Source organism: Neomonachus schauinslandi, chromosome 6 (genome assembly GCF_002201575.2).
Source record: "Neomonachus schauinslandi chromosome 6, ASM220157v2, whole genome shotgun sequence".
Taxonomy (NCBI): Eukaryota; Metazoa; Chordata; class Mammalia; order Carnivora; family Phocidae; genus Neomonachus; species Neomonachus schauinslandi.
Window position 1 is genome coordinate 37,363,913 of NC_058408.1, and position 18,795 is coordinate 37,382,707.

Genomic DNA, 18,795 nt, shown 5'->3' on the forward strand with positions numbered 1-18,795 from the left:
CCTGGGGTTAACAAACTTCATTGCTTAATTTGTGCTAAACTTTTCCTTTTTTGCAGGTGATCAGAGGGTTGCTGAAATTTTGGCCAAAAACATGCAGTCAGAAAGAGGTAGGTTTTGTTCAAAAAAAACAGTACAACTTTATTAAAATTTCTTAATCTTAGGGCTTTATTATAAACCATGCTTCTTGGGGCTCCTGGGTGGCTCAGTTGGTTAAGCACCTGCCTTGGGCCCAGGTCATGATCCCAGGGTTCTGGGATCGAGCCCCGCAACGGGCTGCCTGTTCAGCAAGGAGCCTGCTTCTCTCCCTCTGCTGCTCCCTCAAACCCCTTCTGTCAAATAAAATCCTTAAAAAAAAAAAAAATTCTTCTTTGGGCTGGCTGTATTGTCACTGCTGCTGAGCAAGAAGTGGTCTTTTGGGGATTGAGAGAGACTTGGTGGGATAGCTGAACATTATAGTAAAATGTATATACAATCAAGACCTTAATTTTGCCCACTGTGTAATTTGTCAGTTAACCTTCTCATTTATAGTTTTCTATGTTAACACCGTATAATTTATGTTATGTCTCTTAAAAGAAAATTTTTTTAACCTAGGTGATGTTTTTAGGAGAAATTGAAGAAATCTTAGATGTCATTGAACCCACACAGTTCAAAAAAATTGAAGAGCCCCTTTTTAAGCAGATATCCAAGTGTGTATCCAGTTCTCATTTTCAGGTATGATATTTCCAGTAAAGCCATTTTTATACTATTTCTTTTTTCTCTTCTAGTTTTGACATTTCTAAATGTCTTCTTAGGTTGCAGAAAGGGCATTGTACTTCTGGAATAATGAATACATTCTTAGTTTGATTGAGGAGAACATTGATAAAATTCTGCCAATTATGTTTGGCAGTTTGTACAAAATCTCCAAAGAACACTGGAATCCGTAAGTGTCTTTTATGTTGATTGTGTTATTCTTGTGTTTGTGCTTTTTGTCCTTCGATCTAACTCATACATGAAACCTAGAGAGATTTGGAGCTTATTCCAAGGTTAACATCACAGTTCTATTCTTTTGTGTACTTGGTACAGTTTTATAAAGCTCTTAGTTTCAATTTAAAATTACAAATCTTCCTGAAGGGAGGACTATCTAGTGTGACATTCTGCACAACTGTGTGGTCAAACCCATTGGGGAGACCAACCCAACATCTGCAGAGGATGCACAAACCTCTACGGGTTAGCACTCTCCCAGGGAGAACCTGAAGTGCTTAAGGTCACGTTAGCAATGTTCAGATTGTGCATGTATTCTAACCTCAGTAACATCCTTATCCTACTTTCTGTTTTTCTTACAAGTTACGGTAGGTAGCTCTTTCTCATCTTTTAATACTGTTAGCTTGAGACAGTAGACTGTGGAGCAGACATGAAGGTAACTAACGTTTTAAGAATTTAAGCATGATAGAAGACAGATGTGAATTTTGAATCATCTCTGTCACCACTGTCTATGTGACCTTGAGCAAACTATTAAACCTCTTGCACTTTATCATCTCTAAAGTGGATTAAGTGAATCAGCCACCATTTAGGGATGATAATGTTACATTTCCTGTGACCCAACACTGCTTATTTTCATTTTAGGACCATTGTAGCACTGGTATACAATGTGCTGAAAACCCTAATGGAAATGAATGGCAAGCTCTTCGATGACCTTACTAGCTCATACAAAGCTGAAAGACAAAGGTATGTGGTATTTTTAATTACCAAGTTATTGATATATTTTAGGTTAGTTGAATGTGATTCAGTCCAATAAGGTATCTTGCCTAAGTTAAAATTATAATGTTTAAGTCAGTTACATTAGAGACTTTCAAGTTGTAATGCTCAAACTCATTTCCAAATAGAAAACTTCCCCTCCTGGTTGGTTAGATGACAGTTCTAATGTGGATTATAAATCCTGTTTATCTCATTCTGAGCCTGAGACTTCATTGGTCTGGTAGCATCTGCATCATGAAATACAATTTATGCCAAATTTATACAATTTGATCTATGTATTTATGAAAATCGTTTGTCCAGATGGGCTTCCATAGTGAGCTTTACTCTTTAGCTGCTCTTTGCACAACAGTTTGGTAGTTTTAAGTTGCCCATTTTAACAAAGTGGTAGCTTAAAGTTCAGCATAGTTCTTTTTTGGTCAGAGGGAGCTCACATAATGGGTATGCCTCTGGCTCAGTACTATTAATATTTTGTTCCTTGCGACAGTAAATATTTTAGAGATGGTAGCATATAGCAACATTTACAAAACCGCGTAAGTGATCACCTCTTTTGGAGAACTTCATATATAAAATAATCTTCTAAAAATCACTTTCTTCTCATTTATTTCAAACATCAGGCAGGCAGTAACCATTCTACTTGAGCCAACCCATCTTTTGAGGGTAATAACTACCATTTACTTCTAAAAAGTTTATCACCTATTGTTTGGAAAAGCTGATCTCTTTTGACTATAAATTCCTAATCAGGATTTTCTTGTGGCAAATAGAACAAGGATAGTAGCTCTTCTTCAGGGCCATCCTAGCCCATGAATAACTCTTTAAAAAAAAAAAAAAATAGCACCTTTCAGGCAGGAAAAGAAATTAGGTACATAGTTTAAACCTTAGGAAGCAAGAAAGGTAATTAGGATCACATGAAACTTGTATATTTCACATGACTAAGAATAATCATCATATCTGCAAAAACATCTGAAGGACATTCATACAGTCCTTCAGAACAGTTTCGTCCAAGTTATTCAGAAGCGTTTTCCTTAGAATTGAAATTAAATGGTTGAAACAAAAAATATTTTGAATTTTTTTTTCCTTTTCAAACTTCAGTTTTCATTTGACATCAAAGATACAAACTAGTTAGTGGCTAGAAAGATGATTCCACCCGGAAGTGGCTCCAGGCTGACCTCATAGCCACCCTTCAGTCTCCATAAGAGGACGACCATCACAGCCCTCCTGGCTGTAAGAGGGTTAGGTGAGAGAGTGAATGTAATAAAGCACAAATGACAGTAGCAGTCGTGGATGTGGGAATATGTAGGGGAAAGTAAGGAGTATCTTTGAGTTGGTACGGGAGATGCACAGGGGCAGTAATCACTCAGGAGAGTGACACAGAATAATTAGGTGCTCCAGGTAATTGGCCTCAAATGCTTTAGTAAAGGGATTGAAGTGAAATGTGGGTGAACAGTATGTTCCCCAGCACACTGCCAAACAGCAAGTTTCTTCAGGCTCTAAATTAGAGGTTTCTGACTACAAAAATTTTGGTTTATCTACAGAGAGAAAAAGAAGGAATTGGAACGTGAAGAATTATGGAAAAAATTAGAGGAGCTAAAGCTAAAGAAAGCTCTGGAAAAGCAGAACAGTGCTTACAACATGCATAGTATTCTCAGCAATACAAGTGATGAATAAAAAAAGCCCACCGCCTCTGTTGGATAGGCAGTTTTGTACACTTTTTTGAAATATGTAAAAATTATGAAACAAACCTCTCAGTATAATTAAAAGGCCAACTTTTTTTCTGGCAACTGTAAATGAAAAATATGGACTAAACATAGCCCTGTGCTGTATCATGGACACAGTATATTGTAACCTTTGTCTAATCATGGATTTATTGTGTCACTTCTAAAGTTTCACAGAAATGAATGAACTTTATCCTCTATGATATGAGTGAGATAATTATGGGAGTGGTAAGAATTATGACTTGAATTTTTTTTTTGATTGTGTTGCACATAGATATAGTAGTCTGCTCTGTATATTTTTCTCTTTTATAATGTGCTTTTCACATTGCTGCAGACCTTAGTTACATCCTGGGAAAAAGAACATTTCCTAAAATAAAACTAAGGTGTAATCCTTACTCTTCCCTTTGTTGCTCCCAGAAATATGATGGGGGGAGTTACCTGCCCTAAGCCTTCCTTCATTAGAGGTATTTACTGCACTCTGGAATTTGAGCAGAAACTTAAATCTCCAGACTTTTTAAAGCACAAAATATAAATAAAAGCTGGGAAAGTAAACCAAATTCTTCATTTTGCTCCTCATGAATATCCCCCTCTCATCTGCAACTCCCCAGAGCGATGAGCCCAGATTCATAGAGGCAGCGCAGGTGAACACTGAGCCCGCCTCTCAGTTCATTCCTCCTCTTCCTCCCAAAGGCTGAAGGCAGGACCTTTCCAGTCCTCACAACCTGCCCTTCCTCCAGTCCCTCCTGACCCAGGGAAGGAGGCTTTGAGTCCCACAATGTGGTGACACAGAACGCTCACTGTCACTGCCTGGCTTTATTTAAAGGAAATGCAGTAGGCTTCCCCTGTAGTTTTTGACTGTAGAGAGAGGTCTTGTATGTTTTCACTTGGTCAAGTATTTCTCACATCTTTTGTTATGAGTACCATTCCAATCTCTTGCAGTTGCGTGGAAAACTGTTTTGTAATGAAAGATCTTCATTGGGGGATTGAGCAGCATTTAATAAAGTCTATGTTTGTATTTGGCCTATGTTGTGTTTGCTTTTTCCAGCTCTAAGCTGAGGCGTCCAGACGCAGCCTGCTCTCCCTTATATTCATAAAGCCATACATGACCGCTGCAGCCACTTACCAGAGTACATCTGTTTTACAGAATACCTGTATAAAATTCCAAGTTTCAGGATGTCCTTTCATCTTCCTTCATGTCTGTGTTCAGAGAATAGGTTCAAATTATCTTAAATGTCAGTTGGAATTAAAAATCTCAAAATCTATAATAAACACTTCCCTGGGTGAGGTCCAGAGAAATTATGGCAGAGTCAGAAATTAGACATTATTGTAAACTTCCCACTCTTTTGCATTCATGAGGAACTCTAGCCTGGGTCCTGCACACGATTCCTAGGTCACTGTAAAAGCAACTCCTTTCACTCGCTGCGGCCCCAGGAGAAACTCTTCCTTTCGGTACATGGCTCATATTTTAGTGTCTCAAATAGCCACCTTACCCCGGCCACCCAGATCAACATGCTTTTGCCAAAACCTCCACACTAACCCAAGGCCAGCCAGTGTTACTGACAGCTGGGGGCAGCACAGGAAGGCAAGGGTGATCCTACTACAGAACACAGACTGAAAGGCCAGCCCTACCTTTCCAGAAAGTAAAGGTGAGGTCTAACTGTCTGGTAGTGGAAGGTTTATATATTTCTTTCGCTGAACAGCCACAGTGGATTTGGGCAGGCTGCAGCTGTAAAGTTTTTTTGACAAGCTTAAAAATGCTCACTTCCTAACTACTTATTTTAAAGCACATGTAAGATGTCTCTCAACTTTCCACAATACAGGAAATGCAGTTTTAGTATGTTTATATGAGCAAATTTTATTAGATAGTTAATACTAAAGTGGTGTGTCATCTTTAGTATGTTTATATGAGCAAATTTTATTAGATAGTTAATACTAAAGTGGTGTGTCATCTTCAGAGAGATTTTAACACACACACAGACACGCGTTTTCCAGTATTGTTAAGGTTAAGCTACGCCTGGCTTTGCATTTGCCTTACCAAAAAGACTTTACAGAAAGACAAGATCTAGGCTCACGTTTGAATGTGCATGCTTCTGTGGCATAGCAGAGTACCAGGGAATATTTCTTTGCACAAGTTTATCTTTAGTAATTCAAGTAACAGTGTCTTGCTAAGTTAGACATGAGATAAGAATGCCCCACTTTGTACATTTGAGTTTTTCCTCTTTAAATTACCTAAAGCCAGGTTATAAAATGCAGGAAGTGTTACCAAGTCCTCTTTGGAAGCAAAGGGCATGTAAATAATTTGAAACTCAGGAGACAATTTTCATAACCTTAAATCACCCCATTACTACTGTGTAAAAAATACTGAGTACTCATCTCTGTCAAAAGCTAGGCTGAAGGCTTTGAGGGTCACACTGAGTGCCCCTTTCTCAGATGGGTGCTTTGGTAGGTAGGACAGGAACAGAACACGGAGGACAGAGTAGCTCTGTCACTCTTACTGGGCCACCTACCCTTCCTTGGACGCAGTCATGACGTCCCTCGGGAGTCCAGATCCATCCATCTTGGGAGTCCAAGCTCACGTGGCCACTTATTTGGAGGTCACAGAATGAAAGTGTACTGGTGTCTACCAATTTAGCAGATATTCATACTGGCACACGGACTCCTTTTGCATTAACCTAACTTTTATTTACCTGTTAATAAAATCATCAAAATACACCGAGTAGGCACCTCCTCTGTACATGTCCCAGTGCTTCTGCAGGTTAATCACTTTGCACTCTTACACCTGCATCAACAAATATTCTAACCAGACAGGTAGGTGGCTAGTCAATCCACAGGAAAGCTTAGCACTAGTTTTTAGTAGCTTTAAAAAAGTCCCATTTTAAAATTTAACAAATGAGAGAGCATGTCAGAGGCCAGATAACGTAACTGGCAGATGATGCCGAAGACATAAGGGATTCTGCCTTTGGGTACAGGGTGCAGAGGCTTCAACGCATAACCTGCACATCTGCATCGTCAGGATTTGGGGGAAAGAAAATCACGCTCTCTTCTGTCCACTTAAAAAACCTGGGGTGGGGTGGGGTGGGGTGGGGGGCAGACTAAGGTGAAATGTAGACCCTTAATTATCCTGTTAGAGCTTAACTATACACCAAACCAAATAAGAAAGGCAGCTTCACAAACCTTCAGAAAACCTGATACATATCTAATTCCATCTTCCACAATCCCTATTCATATGTCCAAAAATGTTCGTTAATAATTTAAATACTTAAATAGGTTTTAGGTTATCCACTGGCTCTGTTCCATTAGGCTCTAAACATCCTCTTTTGGGGCCAGGGTCGAAGCTGCGGTCTGGCAGGCTGCTGTTCGCAGCGAGGCTCGTTTCAAGTGAGCACAGGGCCACCGGTTGCTCCGTGTACCAAAACAGAAGTGACGAGAACTTCCATCACCGGGGGCAGTTCTACAAACACCACGAGGCCACCTCAGCTTATGTGGTTTGCTGCCTGACCTCTTTTTTTAAGGTATCTCTTCCTAATTTTGATCATCCATTTCACACTCAGTTTGGCAAACTCTGCTGCTTTAAACAACGCCAAGAAGGCCCCACAGAGGAGGGCGATTGTGTTCCAAGGATTGGCGGTGATTATCTGGAAAACAGCAACAAACACAAGCTTCTCAGTGTGCTTCAACTCTGATTCCTAGGTCGTATCAGCATTATTGTCAAGAGCCTCCTACCCCAAATTATGGGAGTGACAAGAAAAATACCCGGCTCCTAAAACTGCCATGACTATACTTTGTTCCAACTACACCTTGAAGGTGCAGAGCTCAAGTTTGAGAAGAAAAATACTAATCCCTTCCTACCATAAACGGATCCTGGGGAAAAAAAAAAAGTTTCTTAAAAAAGCTCTTGCACAAATTAGATATTCAGTACTGAAGCTTAAATTTCTGCCCTCAACCACAGTAAGGGAACTTGCTTTGAGGCAAATTTCCCCCAAAACTGTACCCACTGCATCAGGTCAGTGCCTCTTGTCTTCTTCCCATCTCTCAGTGACGCAAACTTGTCCTCCACCCGGTCCAGTGACGGTCTCGCGCCCCGGACTCCTGCCTCCAGGCTGTGCCCTCTGATGCCTGCGCTGCTCTCCTGCTACCCAAGTGCACTGACCCTGCACGGCTCCTCGGGGGCCAAAACCCTCTCGACTTCGGCAGAGACCTTTACCCCACAAAGCCCTCTGGCAGCTACTTACTGTCTGCAACGAGTCCCTTCACAGCTCTCGCTAAATGTTAAACGCTTCTAAGCCGAGGCGATCTCAGCCCTGGTTTCTGAGTCCCCAGCATGGGAGGTCAGTTTGGCAGGTTGACCGTGGCCAACTGGAGCCTCAGGGCTCGCAGACACAAAACAGTTACACCTGCGCCGCCGTTCGGGGCTGCGAAGCAGCTGAGTGACCACTCGAGAAAAGCAGGCCTCTTTCGAGCGTGGCCTTTCCCCGGCCCGATGGGCACCTACTGAGTAACAGCCTAAGTGGAAAATGTCTCATCACGCACTTTTACGTGTCAAGCTGAAGGCGTCCATTCTTCCACCTGGAACCCGGATTCAGCACACTGCACGCGCCCCCGTGCACATGGCCCTGCCGGTCCACACCTCCCTCCCCGAGGGGGGGATGGGGGGGGTTATGGAGCAGCTCGTGTCACAGGGACCCTCTACGTCTGGGTCTCGGCCACGGAAGGTGCTTCCCCGAAGCCACGACTTCAGGACACTTTGGGATTATGGGATTATCTAAATGCCAATCACTATTAGATTGAGGCCTGGCTCTGGTGGATGGTGTCTCCCTGGAATGTTCCTTTAGCAAAGCCGTCCCATCATTCTTCCCCAACCCCCTCCCAGACTGAGGCTGAGAACCCGCCATCAATTGACACACTGTTAATTTTTATTTGTACCTTTCTGCTCTGACAACAAATAAGGATTATCCAACAGAGACCCATGAAAAAAGAACGGCTTCCAATAGCCGTCATCTAGACATTAGCTCAATGCGATCCATGCTTTCTACTCTGCTCATTCACTTAACATCACTACCAAGCAAGTACTCTGTACTGAGCACTCTGCCAGACGGCAGATAAACGATGGTGAACAAAAGATGAAGTCCCCACTTCACAAGGCCAACTGTCTAGTGATGGCAAGGCCAATGAAACACAACTAACACAGGACATGAATGTCAGAAATGACAAACTAATTTGTGCCATGAAAGGAGACAAGGACAGCCTGCAAGGATGAGTCAAAATACCTCAGCGCAGGGAGTCTGCTCTTGTAACCTGAAGTAATACTCACATCTTGGACTTTCTGGATGAAAGGATCTTTCCATTCAAAGACCACAAAAAACAACTGAGCACTTTTCTCGGCGGCGGGCCTCTGGTCAATGTAGTTAACCACGCTGGTCTAGGTACAGAGGAGAGAAAGCAGTATTACCACCACCTCTGTGCCCCTCCCTAGCCTGGGTCGCAGGAAAGGAGAGGGTAGTTAGGGGATCTTGGACCTCAGTTTCTTCATACCATCTTCTGGATGGAAAAAGGCAGAAATCTCATAAACGACATCCTGAAACTTGTACCAGAGCCAAGACTTTACCCTGCTTTCCAGCTCTTTGGGGAAATGAATAGGATCTGGGATGTAGAGTTGGTATTCTGGAGAATCACCAAAACTGTCATTATGTATCTGGACTCATGATTAAACCATACTCAGAGTATCATGTTAAGGCATAATCAGAAGCCACAGAAACCTCAAACTTCAAAATACTTGATCTTAGAAGCAGAGTATTTCAACCTTCAGGTCTATAGGGACAAAGTTCAACCTCACAGACCCACCCAGCTGAGCATTCCCTGTAAATATTTAGTAGGCGTGCTTGGTAAGATCTGGTTATCAATTACTAGAAACTCTGCCTGGTGTCACGGAGAGCAAACAGGTTCCAGGGGCAGAAGCCCAGGTGCAGCCGAAGGGCCGTGTCCAGCCCTGAGCTGAGCCTCACTTAGCCCCTTGCCACACAGCTGGCAAAGTGCCGACGCCACTGAGGGGTGGTCAGGATCAAAGGAGATAATATAGACCTTAAGGATTTTAAACTTTAAAACACTCTATAAAAAACTTTTAAACTTTGTGCAAAAGAGTTCGCGTCACCCACCAAAACACTTCCAGTTTAGACAATACCGAATGGCACAAACATTCTAAAATGCATAGGTTCGCTGGGCCTTCGGCCCCTTTGCGTTCCGGTCACAGGGGAGCTGCGGGGGAGCCGGGAGGCTGCACCTAACTGCAAGGTGCACGTATCGAGTCTCCTTTTCTCAGCCGCTGTGGGGCCAGATGAGGAAGGTCCTGGGGTTCTTGGAGAAAAGCGTGCAGTAAAAATCCAGAACGTGACAGTTATCTGACAAACGAGACTACTTCAAGGACCCATTGCCAGGGGAGTTTCCACATCCCAGGGCAGGAAAAAAGCCTGTCCTCTTGAAGAAAACCGGCTTCAAGCCCTTCCCAAAGGTCTCTAATCTGGAGTGGTCTGAGGACCCAGGGGCAGGGAAGGGGCCTTGGCTTCTGGCCAGTGACTGCCGCATCGATGGAGTCGGTCCTTCTACTCCAACCCAGACCCTTCCCGATGCTGCCCCTCGAAGTGAAGTCCAGCCCAGTGAAACATCTCCAGGGAGGAACAGAGGTTTCTAGAACAGACCCGTCTCCTCGCTGCCTCAGCAGGCACCCAGCCACTGATACACAGGATGGCTGGCTCCGAGTGTGGATGTGGGCAGGGGTGCGGCCACGGCCAAGGTGGAAGTCCCAAAGGTAGGGGTGCGGCCTTGCTTTCAGTGGCAACTGACAAAAACAGCCCTGCTGCGGCAACCAAGATGCCCTCTCCCTCCATCCCCACTGCCAGGCCTCTTCCCCGGGGCCTCTCCCATCTACCGCCGGGACTGTGGCTAGAAACCCCTGGCGCATCCCGGGGCTCCAGGCCAGGGGGTGGAAAGGTTTCAATCGCACTGCCCGTTAGGATCATGTTTTGAGCATATACCCAACATATACATGACTTTTTCAGAAGTGATGTGACGTTATTATTACTGTTCTAATGTGACACACCTTTCAAAATATTCAGAAATAGAAAAAGGATGATAAAGAAATTAATACAAGAAGAAAGCTAGTATCCCCTCCCCCGCCGCATCCCAACGGATCCTCACGTGTACAACCTTCAGAGGCCACTGGACCTAGCCTCCCCCTGCAAATCACCCGTCTTCCATGCGGCCGGCAGCCTCCGAGGGCCAAGCACCCGGGCTGTGAGGGGCCAGTCACCTGCTCTACTTGGCCCATGTGTTTGCTGAGGACTGACAGTGGCCCAGGGAAGGGCCTGGGGAACACGAATCCCCCCTGCCACGGGGTCCCTTCCCACTCCGAAGACCGCCCAGAGGTCATCTCTTCCACAAAGCTGCTCTCCACCCCTGAGTCGAGGCTGGAGGTGGCCAGCGGCAGACCTCGAAGCCAGTGCCACCTACCTCCTGCCGGAACTCCACCGCCTCCCGCCCGTCCTCTTCCTTCGTCTTCACCAGGGACATCTTGACCCACGTGCGGAAGCCCCCGGAGAACTTCCAGCTGGAATAGGCGCTCTCGCAGGCCTGCATGAAGCCCACCCTGTCTGGGCTTGGAAGGCAGAGAACAGCAGGACTCAACCTCGGCCAGACTCAAACCCCAGCCCCCACGTGGAGCCGGGTTCTTGGCTGGCACCGCCAGGATGCTGCCCACTTCCTGCTTCCTTTCCAAGCTCTGATCTGGGTTTGCAGACACAGGGAGAGTTGTCACCCACCGCGAGGTGACCCCCTGTGGGGGAGTCCCTCCTCCTTCCCACCTGCTCCCAGAGCACTGGCCCCAGGAATGCAGGTGCGCCCGCCAGCCTCCTCCTGGGAGGCCCAATGAGGTGGACATCACCGCACGGGACACCTGTGGCTCTGTGTGGGGAGGTCAGGGGGACAGATGGGGCGGAAGACACCACGGCCAAGGCTCCAAGCTCCAAAACGGAAGGACGGAGGCAGGGGTATGTGAGCAGGGGAAGGTGGCCCACGGCCTCAGGCAGGGGAGCGCCCTCTCCTCCGTGGTGACTGCCACCCCACTTCTCTTCAACAGGGCCCCGGGCTCTGCGCGACCTGGAGGCCGGGGTCACGCTGGTTTGGGCACGTGAAGAAAACGCTCACAGTGCCAACAAGCACTCCGGGCCCCAGAGAGGGGCTGGCGGGTCCCCCGCCTACGCCCCCCCCCCCCCCCCCCGGGCAGATGGGAACTTTCATCCCCATATTAAACACACATGGCAAACACACACTGAGGGCTGACACCGCAGGGGAGACCTGGCCCGCGACTCGGGTGGCACACAAGGTCCCGGCCGTGACGGGACCAAGACCCTCAGCCTGCGAGTCCGAACGCGCCCCACACCAGACCTGCTGCGCTTTGTGAAGGCAGGTCCCCGAGCCACTGAGCTCCAGGTCAGTCCCCTGGGCAGTGCCCGCCCCCGCCCCGGGATGGGCCCGCCCGCTGCAGACTTGAAAGGCCACCTGTGCAGGAACTCCTGGAAAGACGAGAAGAGGAGGTAATCGATGGCACTGAAGTCCTCGCTACTCTCATTCAGGCGGAACTGGAGGAACACCAGCTCCCGCTTCTTCACCTCGCGGGGCCCCTGCACAATCAGGGCGGATTTCTGCAGAGACACAAAGGCCACAATCAGCCCTGGAGGAGCCGCGGCTGCTATGCTCCTGACCACACCCCACTCCCGAGACACTGTGACTGGAAAGCCCCTCACCCGGCGGACCCCAGATGACCACAGGCCACTCCCGCTGCTGTCTGTGCTCGCCCCTGCTCAGCCCCGCGGGGCGGCCCTCTGGATACTAGCCGGACCAGAGCTGAGAGCAACTGTCCTCCGTCCACTTTTCTCGGTGGTGGCCTGCGCCAGGGGAGCCCTCTGAGAAGGGACGCTAGTGGGGCGCCTGGATGGTTCAGTCCGCTGGGCGTCTGACTCTTGACATTGGCTCAGGTCACGATCTCAGACCTGCCACGGGGTCCCTCGGAGTCATGAGATCGAGCATGAGTCAGGCTCCCTGACTCCGCTTGAGATTCTCTCCCTCTGCCTCTGCCCCTCCCCCTGCTGATGCGTGCTTGCTCTACTTAATTAATAAAAAGGATGCTAGCTTACATCCATTACATGTACAAATGTTTTCTTCCAGTCTGTCACTTTTCCATCAACTTTCTTTCTAATGTCATTTGTTACATGAAGCTTTAAATTTAATACAGTGATATCTATAAATCTTTTTCTTTATGGCTCTGGGTTTTCTTGCCAAGGAAAACCAAAATTACATCAACGGTCTATATTTTTCTTTTTTGTTTTTTTAGAAATAGAGTTCGAGCATGAGAGCACGCACGGTGGGGGGGGGCAGGGGGAGGAGGGGCAGAGACAGAGGGAAAGACAGAATCCCAAGCAGACCCCCCCATTGAGCCCACAACCTGATGCGGGGCTTGATGTCACGACCCTGAGATCGTGACCTGAACCGAAATCAAGAGTCAGATGCTTAACCGACTGAGTCACCCAGGGGCCCCTCTCCTATATTTTATAACACTCTTTAAACGTTTTTACATTCAGACACTTCATATGCCTGGCTTTCAGTTTTGTATCTGGTATGAAATAGGGACAGACGCAGGTTTGAGCCCCAGGTTTACACTGTTCTGCCATCTGTCCGGGCAGGTCTGCGGCGCTGCTCCCCGTCCCCAAACCCGGCGGGTTGATCGTTGTACAGGCACTCTTCTAAGAAGACTTTTTAAAAACCAGATTGTTAAATTCCATGAAAAAAATCAACTGGGACTTTTAACTGATGACACTGGATTTATAGATTAACTTGGGGGAAAAAAAACCTTTACATCAATAACTTTGATCAATGCTCTACAGACATTTGAAGAGTGAGCACCGTCAAGCACAAAGTGTTACACACGCTCACTCTTAATTTATGAATTGTGCTGTTCAATTCTTATCCTTACTCCTTTGCATCTGTTTGATCTGTGAACGTGAGGGAGAAAAGTACAAATTTAGTCACCCTTTAAGGCAACGGGTATTTTTTATTTCTAACGGGCTTTGCCTAAAATATACGAGTGGAACGCTGTTTTGCATATACAGATTTCTGACTGTTATATCTTAGTGGAGAGTCCTATATTTCTTTTTTATCCGTATTAACCAACCCTCTCGGAGCCCTTTGCACCTGGTATTCCAGTTCGACTGATGCGAAGCCGCCCCTCACGCCTGCCTCTTGTTGCATTTTCCCGAGAGATCTCTGTCCATTGTAATCTCAACCTTTCCGTGACACGTCGAGGGGCGGCAGAGAAAGCTAACTGTCCCCACCATCCACTTCCTCCTGGAGAACCAGAACCGCTACCCCAATCCCGGATTTCCGGGGCACGGCCGCCCTGCTGGGGCCTCCGTTCTGGCCTCGTCACATGATGAAGTTCCTGGAACGCGCACAGAAGTGACTCAGGCGAGTCCGCACGTGCCCGGCAAGGCGAGCCAGGGCTGCCCACGAGGCCCAAGAGCCTGCCCTGCGGATGGCGGAGCGGCGGACAGAAGCCATCGCTCACCGCCCCCGGCGCCCCCCCGCCCGCACACCCGACTGGCTCCAGACTTCTCTCTGGTCTCGGCCACCGTGTCTGTCTGGGGTGTTTTTGCCCAGCAGCTCGGCCTAGTCTCTGCCCAACACACAAGCTACTTTCTGGAACTGAAATGCTCCGGGAACAAACCGAAAGGGGTCAAGGCCTTACCATTTGGACCCCGCGGACACGGCAGGCAGTGAGGAACGGAACGGGTCCTACAGGCTGGGACGGCGGTGGCCCTAACTGTGGTAAAAGTGCACTGCACTGAGGGCACGAGGGAGCCTAGGAAACACGAGAACCGGAAGTCTGACGAAGCAGGTCAGAGGAGGCCCCCGGTGGGCCGCTTGCACACAGACTGGCCAAGATGCAAACAGCCGGAAGCCCACCCATTTCCCAGACGGCGCGCTGCAAACAAAGGGGGCGGGGGCGGGAGCCAGATGACAAGCCAACCTCCAAGGCCTCGGCGGCAGGGGTGTGGGGAAGTGGGGGCATATTTTCCGATGTCCACTCCAGGCACAGCCACAGAGGACCTCCACCAAGGCCGAATCAGCCAGGGGGCTAACGGAGCGCACAGATGCCTCTGACCAAGGAGCTCCCTCGGGGCCTGCACAGGCACCACAGGCCGCCCCCAGCGGGCCTCACTGGCGCCCCCCAGCTGCCGTGTGCTCACCAAGGCCCCCCTTCCACACGGGAGCTCTCCTGTGCTTCCCTGTCGATCCCCGCCCCCGCCGCCCCCTGCCGCCTCACCGCCCCTTGCTGCTTGGGTGGGGGGCCTGGCGTCCAGAGAGGCCAGACCCCTCCCAGTTCACGGCTGGACCGCAAGGAGCCACATCCCGAACCGCTGGAGAAGACTAAGCATCACCCAGGGCTGCAGGCGGTAAAGGCCTTCAACGTAGTTTCTGTGCCGACACCCCTCTTGTGTGCCCCGATTTCATGGGTGTTCGTCATATTTAAATCACGTAACTACTGCCTAAGTGCAACCGGCACCGTCAGGTGTGGGAAGGAGCGCGAGGGGCTCCCGGGCGGCGCCGCTCAGTCGGGGCGCCAGGGTCCGGCCACCCCGACACCCCGTCTGCTCTTCCTTAACGTTTCTAAAAATTAACGTTCCTTTTCATTTCGATTAGCATCCGTTTCCTTATTCTGTCGAGTCCATTCTGTTTGCTCCTCTTAGTCCTCTTCTATGCTGTTGGTTCCCATCAATGTCTAATGGGCCTTAATTCTCCATTCCCACTTCTGAAGGTCAGGCCAGGGTGACGAGCACAGGTCTGGGGTGCGGGTGCCCCCCCCACCGGGTTCTCCCACGGCCGGCGCTCGCCGGGGCTGACGCTCCATGGCCGTGGGCAGGCAATGCCAGTTGGCCGGGTACTTGGTGGATTTCTCTCCTGGGAAGAGATTCCTCTCCGGTACCTGTCACCCCGCTCCGCCATGGAGGCCCAGGCTCAAGTTCTGCTCCGTTTCCCTCTGCTGCCCCAGCACCCAAGCAGGGAACCTCCTCTGAGCCTCCGCAGAGAATGTTCTTACCCAGAAGCAAACGCTATGCCCAGCGGCTCTGCGCACCCTGGGAGGGCAGGGGGCACAGCAGGTCCCGCCAACCGGCAACCGGCAGTCCTGTGATGACTGTCCCGTGATGACTGTCCCGACCACTGCCCCGACCGCTGCCCCGCCCTCTGAGCCTGCCAATGGGGAGCTGGGAGCCGGAAGGAAGGCTTTCCCCTCCCCCAAGCCTCTCCTGCGCCTGTTTCAGGGTGTGGGCTTTCTCTGGTCTGTTTGCTCGGTCCACCTGACCCAATCTGTGGTTTACACCAGTTCAAATTGTCTCGTCCACTGGTGATACCTGTTCTGGGTTTGTGGGGCTGTCATGGAAACTTTATAGTTTCTGCCGGATCTTAGGAGGAAGCCTAGAATAAATGTGAACAGAACCATCCCGGCGGGACCCTCCACCTTCGACCCACCGCGAGGAGCCACGGGAGCTCTCCTCCTCCCGCCATGCCCCGTCCACAGCTCGCCTCCCGCCGCTCCGGGGGCCGGGGGGGAGGCACCTGCCCCCCCAGACACTCCCAGCTACCGGAACTGTGCACAGACACAGACAAAGCATGCTGCCGTCTCTACCGGAAAACCTGTCCTCAGCCCCGTGCAATCCTCTCTGAAACGAGGACACAGGGTGCAAAAGAGAAGATGTAAATAAATATAAAATTCCTTCCCTGCCTTCAAATCCCTGTGCAGGTGCCGCCGGGGCCCAGGGTCCTCGTTCCCAGTCTGGCTTCTTTACATTGGCCTATTTATCTCAAAGTACGGATTCCCAGGCCCCGCCCCCAGGAACGAATGATTCAGTTGGCCCCACGTGGCAATTCTGTTGGGCACTCAGATATAGGACTCCCTCCACGACACCACACTGGCCTCACCCTGCAGCCCTTTGTCCTTCCGTCAAGGACAGGATCTTATCTCGCTGTCAGGAATCCCTGAGGATCACTCGGAGAATGCGGAAGCCCCCACAGCCCTTCCTGACGCAGGCCAGCCAGGCATGGCCATGACTCCAACTGGGGACAGCCTCGTGGTCACTGGGGGCCGAGGGCCTGCACAAAGGGAGCGTGAGCGGCCTCGTGGCAGAAAGAAGACCGAGGGCCGTGGGGCGCAGGGCTGACACCTGCCCAGGCCTGGCGCAGGGGGACGGGAGTTACCAGGGTCTGGTTGGAAAAAGGGTCTGTGTAGTTGATCCTCTGGGTGGTGCAGTTCATGTCGCCTGGCTGGCCAGGGCTCCTCAGAGGCGGAATGACCTCGTAATGGTGCTTGCAGCTGAGCAACTGGGCCTGACCCGGGTACAGAGCAATCCCTAGGGGGCACAAACAGGAAAAAGGGCATGTCAGAAGTCACAGTCCCCGGCCACACCCCTAAAATCACATCACACACCTTTTCACACCAACAACCCAAGTTCAAGACTCCCCAGGTGACGACAGAGGAGGGAGAAGAAGAGGGTTATGGGGGTGGGGAGCCACATTGGCTGCCCTCAGAAAGCCCTACTCGAACGGAAGACACAGTCTCCCTTCCCAGAAAGCCCCTCTCCTGGCCTCCCTGGTGCCTGCACCAAAACCCACCTTACTTCACAGCCCTGCTCAGCACACCCTGAGGGGGCCTCCGTGACGGAGCCTGGCAGCGCCAACCGTCGGCGCCAGCACCCACCTGCGGATTCATTGGGAGGCCCCCGGCTGTGGGCCTCCCCACGGCTCCCTATGCCTCTCACCTCCTGCTCGATCGGGGGCTCCAGGTGTGCGAGTCACACCCCGACAGTCCCTCCCTCCCCTCAGCCAGAGCACCCCACCCCAGGCTCTACTGACGGTAGCTGTCCAACCTGAGAGCGGTGTGTGACACCTGAGAGCAGTGTGTGACACCAAACACAGGCAGAGCTCAGAGAGACCCAGAGATCAGGAAGTAAAACCCGCAGATCAAGGGACCAAAGCAGACCCACAGAGAAGAGGGACAAACACAAGACAGGGCAAAGATGGGCGAAGAAGCTGCAAGCCGCACACTTTCCAGAAGCCCAGGCAAACGGCACCCGAGGCTCTGGCTTTGCCCTGTGGTCAGGCCATCCAGAGGGTGAGTCGGGCATCCTGTGGGCAGCGCAGGTGCACACAGCACGTGGGCACAGCCCGAGCCCCCAGAGCTCATGCCCACACTTCCAGAGCCCGGCGCCAGCCTCACGGCCCTGAGGCAGACACTCCACTCCACGGCAGAGGTGACTGCCTCCCCGGGGACTGGCCTCCCGCTGGGACAGGAAAGGCAGGGAGCCCGCTCCCCAGGCAGGGCCCCAACCACCTCTGGATGGCTTTACCTCCCCTGCCACCCGTCACTCCCACGGCTCTTCCTCACTAGCTCCAGCCAGGCTAGACACATCCTCTCCAGGGAAGCCCTCTGCCTCCCTGTACTCGCCTTTGCTCCCACTGATCCCCCTCCCAGAAAAACTCTCTTCTCATCTATCAAAGCCCGGCTCAAATCCTATCTCTGTGCAAAGCCTTCCTTGCCCACCCCAGTCACGAGCGACCACGCCCGGCCCTGTCCACCCCTCTGCTCGGCACAGGACACGCTCTGCTGGGGACTGAGAGCAGCTCCCTGCGTGTGTCCTCTACATCCAGGCCGTGCCCGGGCTCCTCCGGCTGCCTGTGGTGCCCAGCACGGTGGGTGAGTGCAACGGGGGCTCCTCTGTAAGCCAGTGGCCCAGACCTGGGCCCCGATGCTCGCCCGGGACAGGCTCTCTACCTGGGGCGTCGTAGCGATCCACCTCCTTGTAAGACACCGACATGACAGGGTGCTTGAGCTTCTCACGGAAGTCTGTGATGGTCTGGTAGACCAGGAAGACGGCCACCGCCATGAGCAGCAGGTAGATGAAGATGAGCAGGACCGAGAAGACGTTCTTCAGGCAGGCCTTGCTGAAGCGGATGCTGCTGGAGGCCGACTCGCTGTCCAGGGCTGAACAACAACATCACACCGGTGACCCGGAGCCCAGGGGCAGGTGCAGCCAGAGACGGTCGGCAACCTCCAGGCCCTTTATCTGCTTTACCAAGGAGGCAAGGTCACCCGCACCCCCAACCCTCCCACCTCAGCTCCCTCCCCCAAATCATAACACGTGGCACATGTCGACATTCACCGGGCACTTATTGCGCCAGAAAGGGGGCTCCAAGCGGAAGGAGACCGTTATTCTCTTTAAGAACCTCCCATCTGGAGGACAGATCA

The 18,795-nt window shown here is 50.5% G+C and overlaps 2 protein-coding genes across 4 annotated transcripts in view; one reads left to right on the plus strand and one right to left on the minus strand.

The window, feature by feature from the left end:
* PPP2R5A (protein phosphatase 2 regulatory subunit B'alpha) overlaps nt 1-4,003 on the plus strand; it is a 72,065-nt gene extending 68,062 nt beyond the window's left edge. The window contains exons 9-13 of the mRNA XM_021682750.2: nt 57-107; nt 592-711; nt 792-919; nt 1,603-1,704; nt 3,267-4,003. Of these exons, the coding sequence (XP_021538425.1) occupies nt 57-107; nt 592-711; nt 792-919; nt 1,603-1,704; nt 3,267-3,399 (534 nt within the window). The 3' untranslated portion in view covers nt 3,400-4,003. The remainder of the gene's footprint in view (nt 1-56; nt 108-591; nt 712-791; nt 920-1,602; nt 1,705-3,266) is intronic.
* Nucleotides 4,004-6,748: 2,745 nt separating this feature from the next.
* Nucleotides 6,749-18,795, minus strand: part of PACC1 (proton activated chloride channel 1) — a 36,787-nt gene continuing 24,740 nt past the window's right edge. The window contains exons 3-8 of one of the 3 annotated variants that reach the window (XM_021682543.1): nt 18,322-18,531; nt 16,749-16,900; nt 11,997-12,139; nt 10,950-11,094; nt 8,758-8,865; nt 6,749-7,081 (exon numbers count right to left, since the gene is read on the minus strand). In XM_021682543.1, the coding sequence (XP_021538218.1) occupies nt 6,920-7,081; nt 8,758-8,865; nt 10,950-11,094; nt 11,997-12,139; nt 16,749-16,900; nt 18,322-18,531 (920 nt within the window). In that variant the 3' untranslated portion in view covers nt 6,749-6,919. Of the gene's footprint in view, nt 7,082-8,753; nt 8,866-10,949; nt 11,095-11,996; nt 12,140-16,748; nt 16,901-18,321; nt 18,532-18,795 lie in introns of those variants that run through there. The other 2 variants (XM_044916366.1, XM_044916367.1) reach the window with 2 other exon arrangements.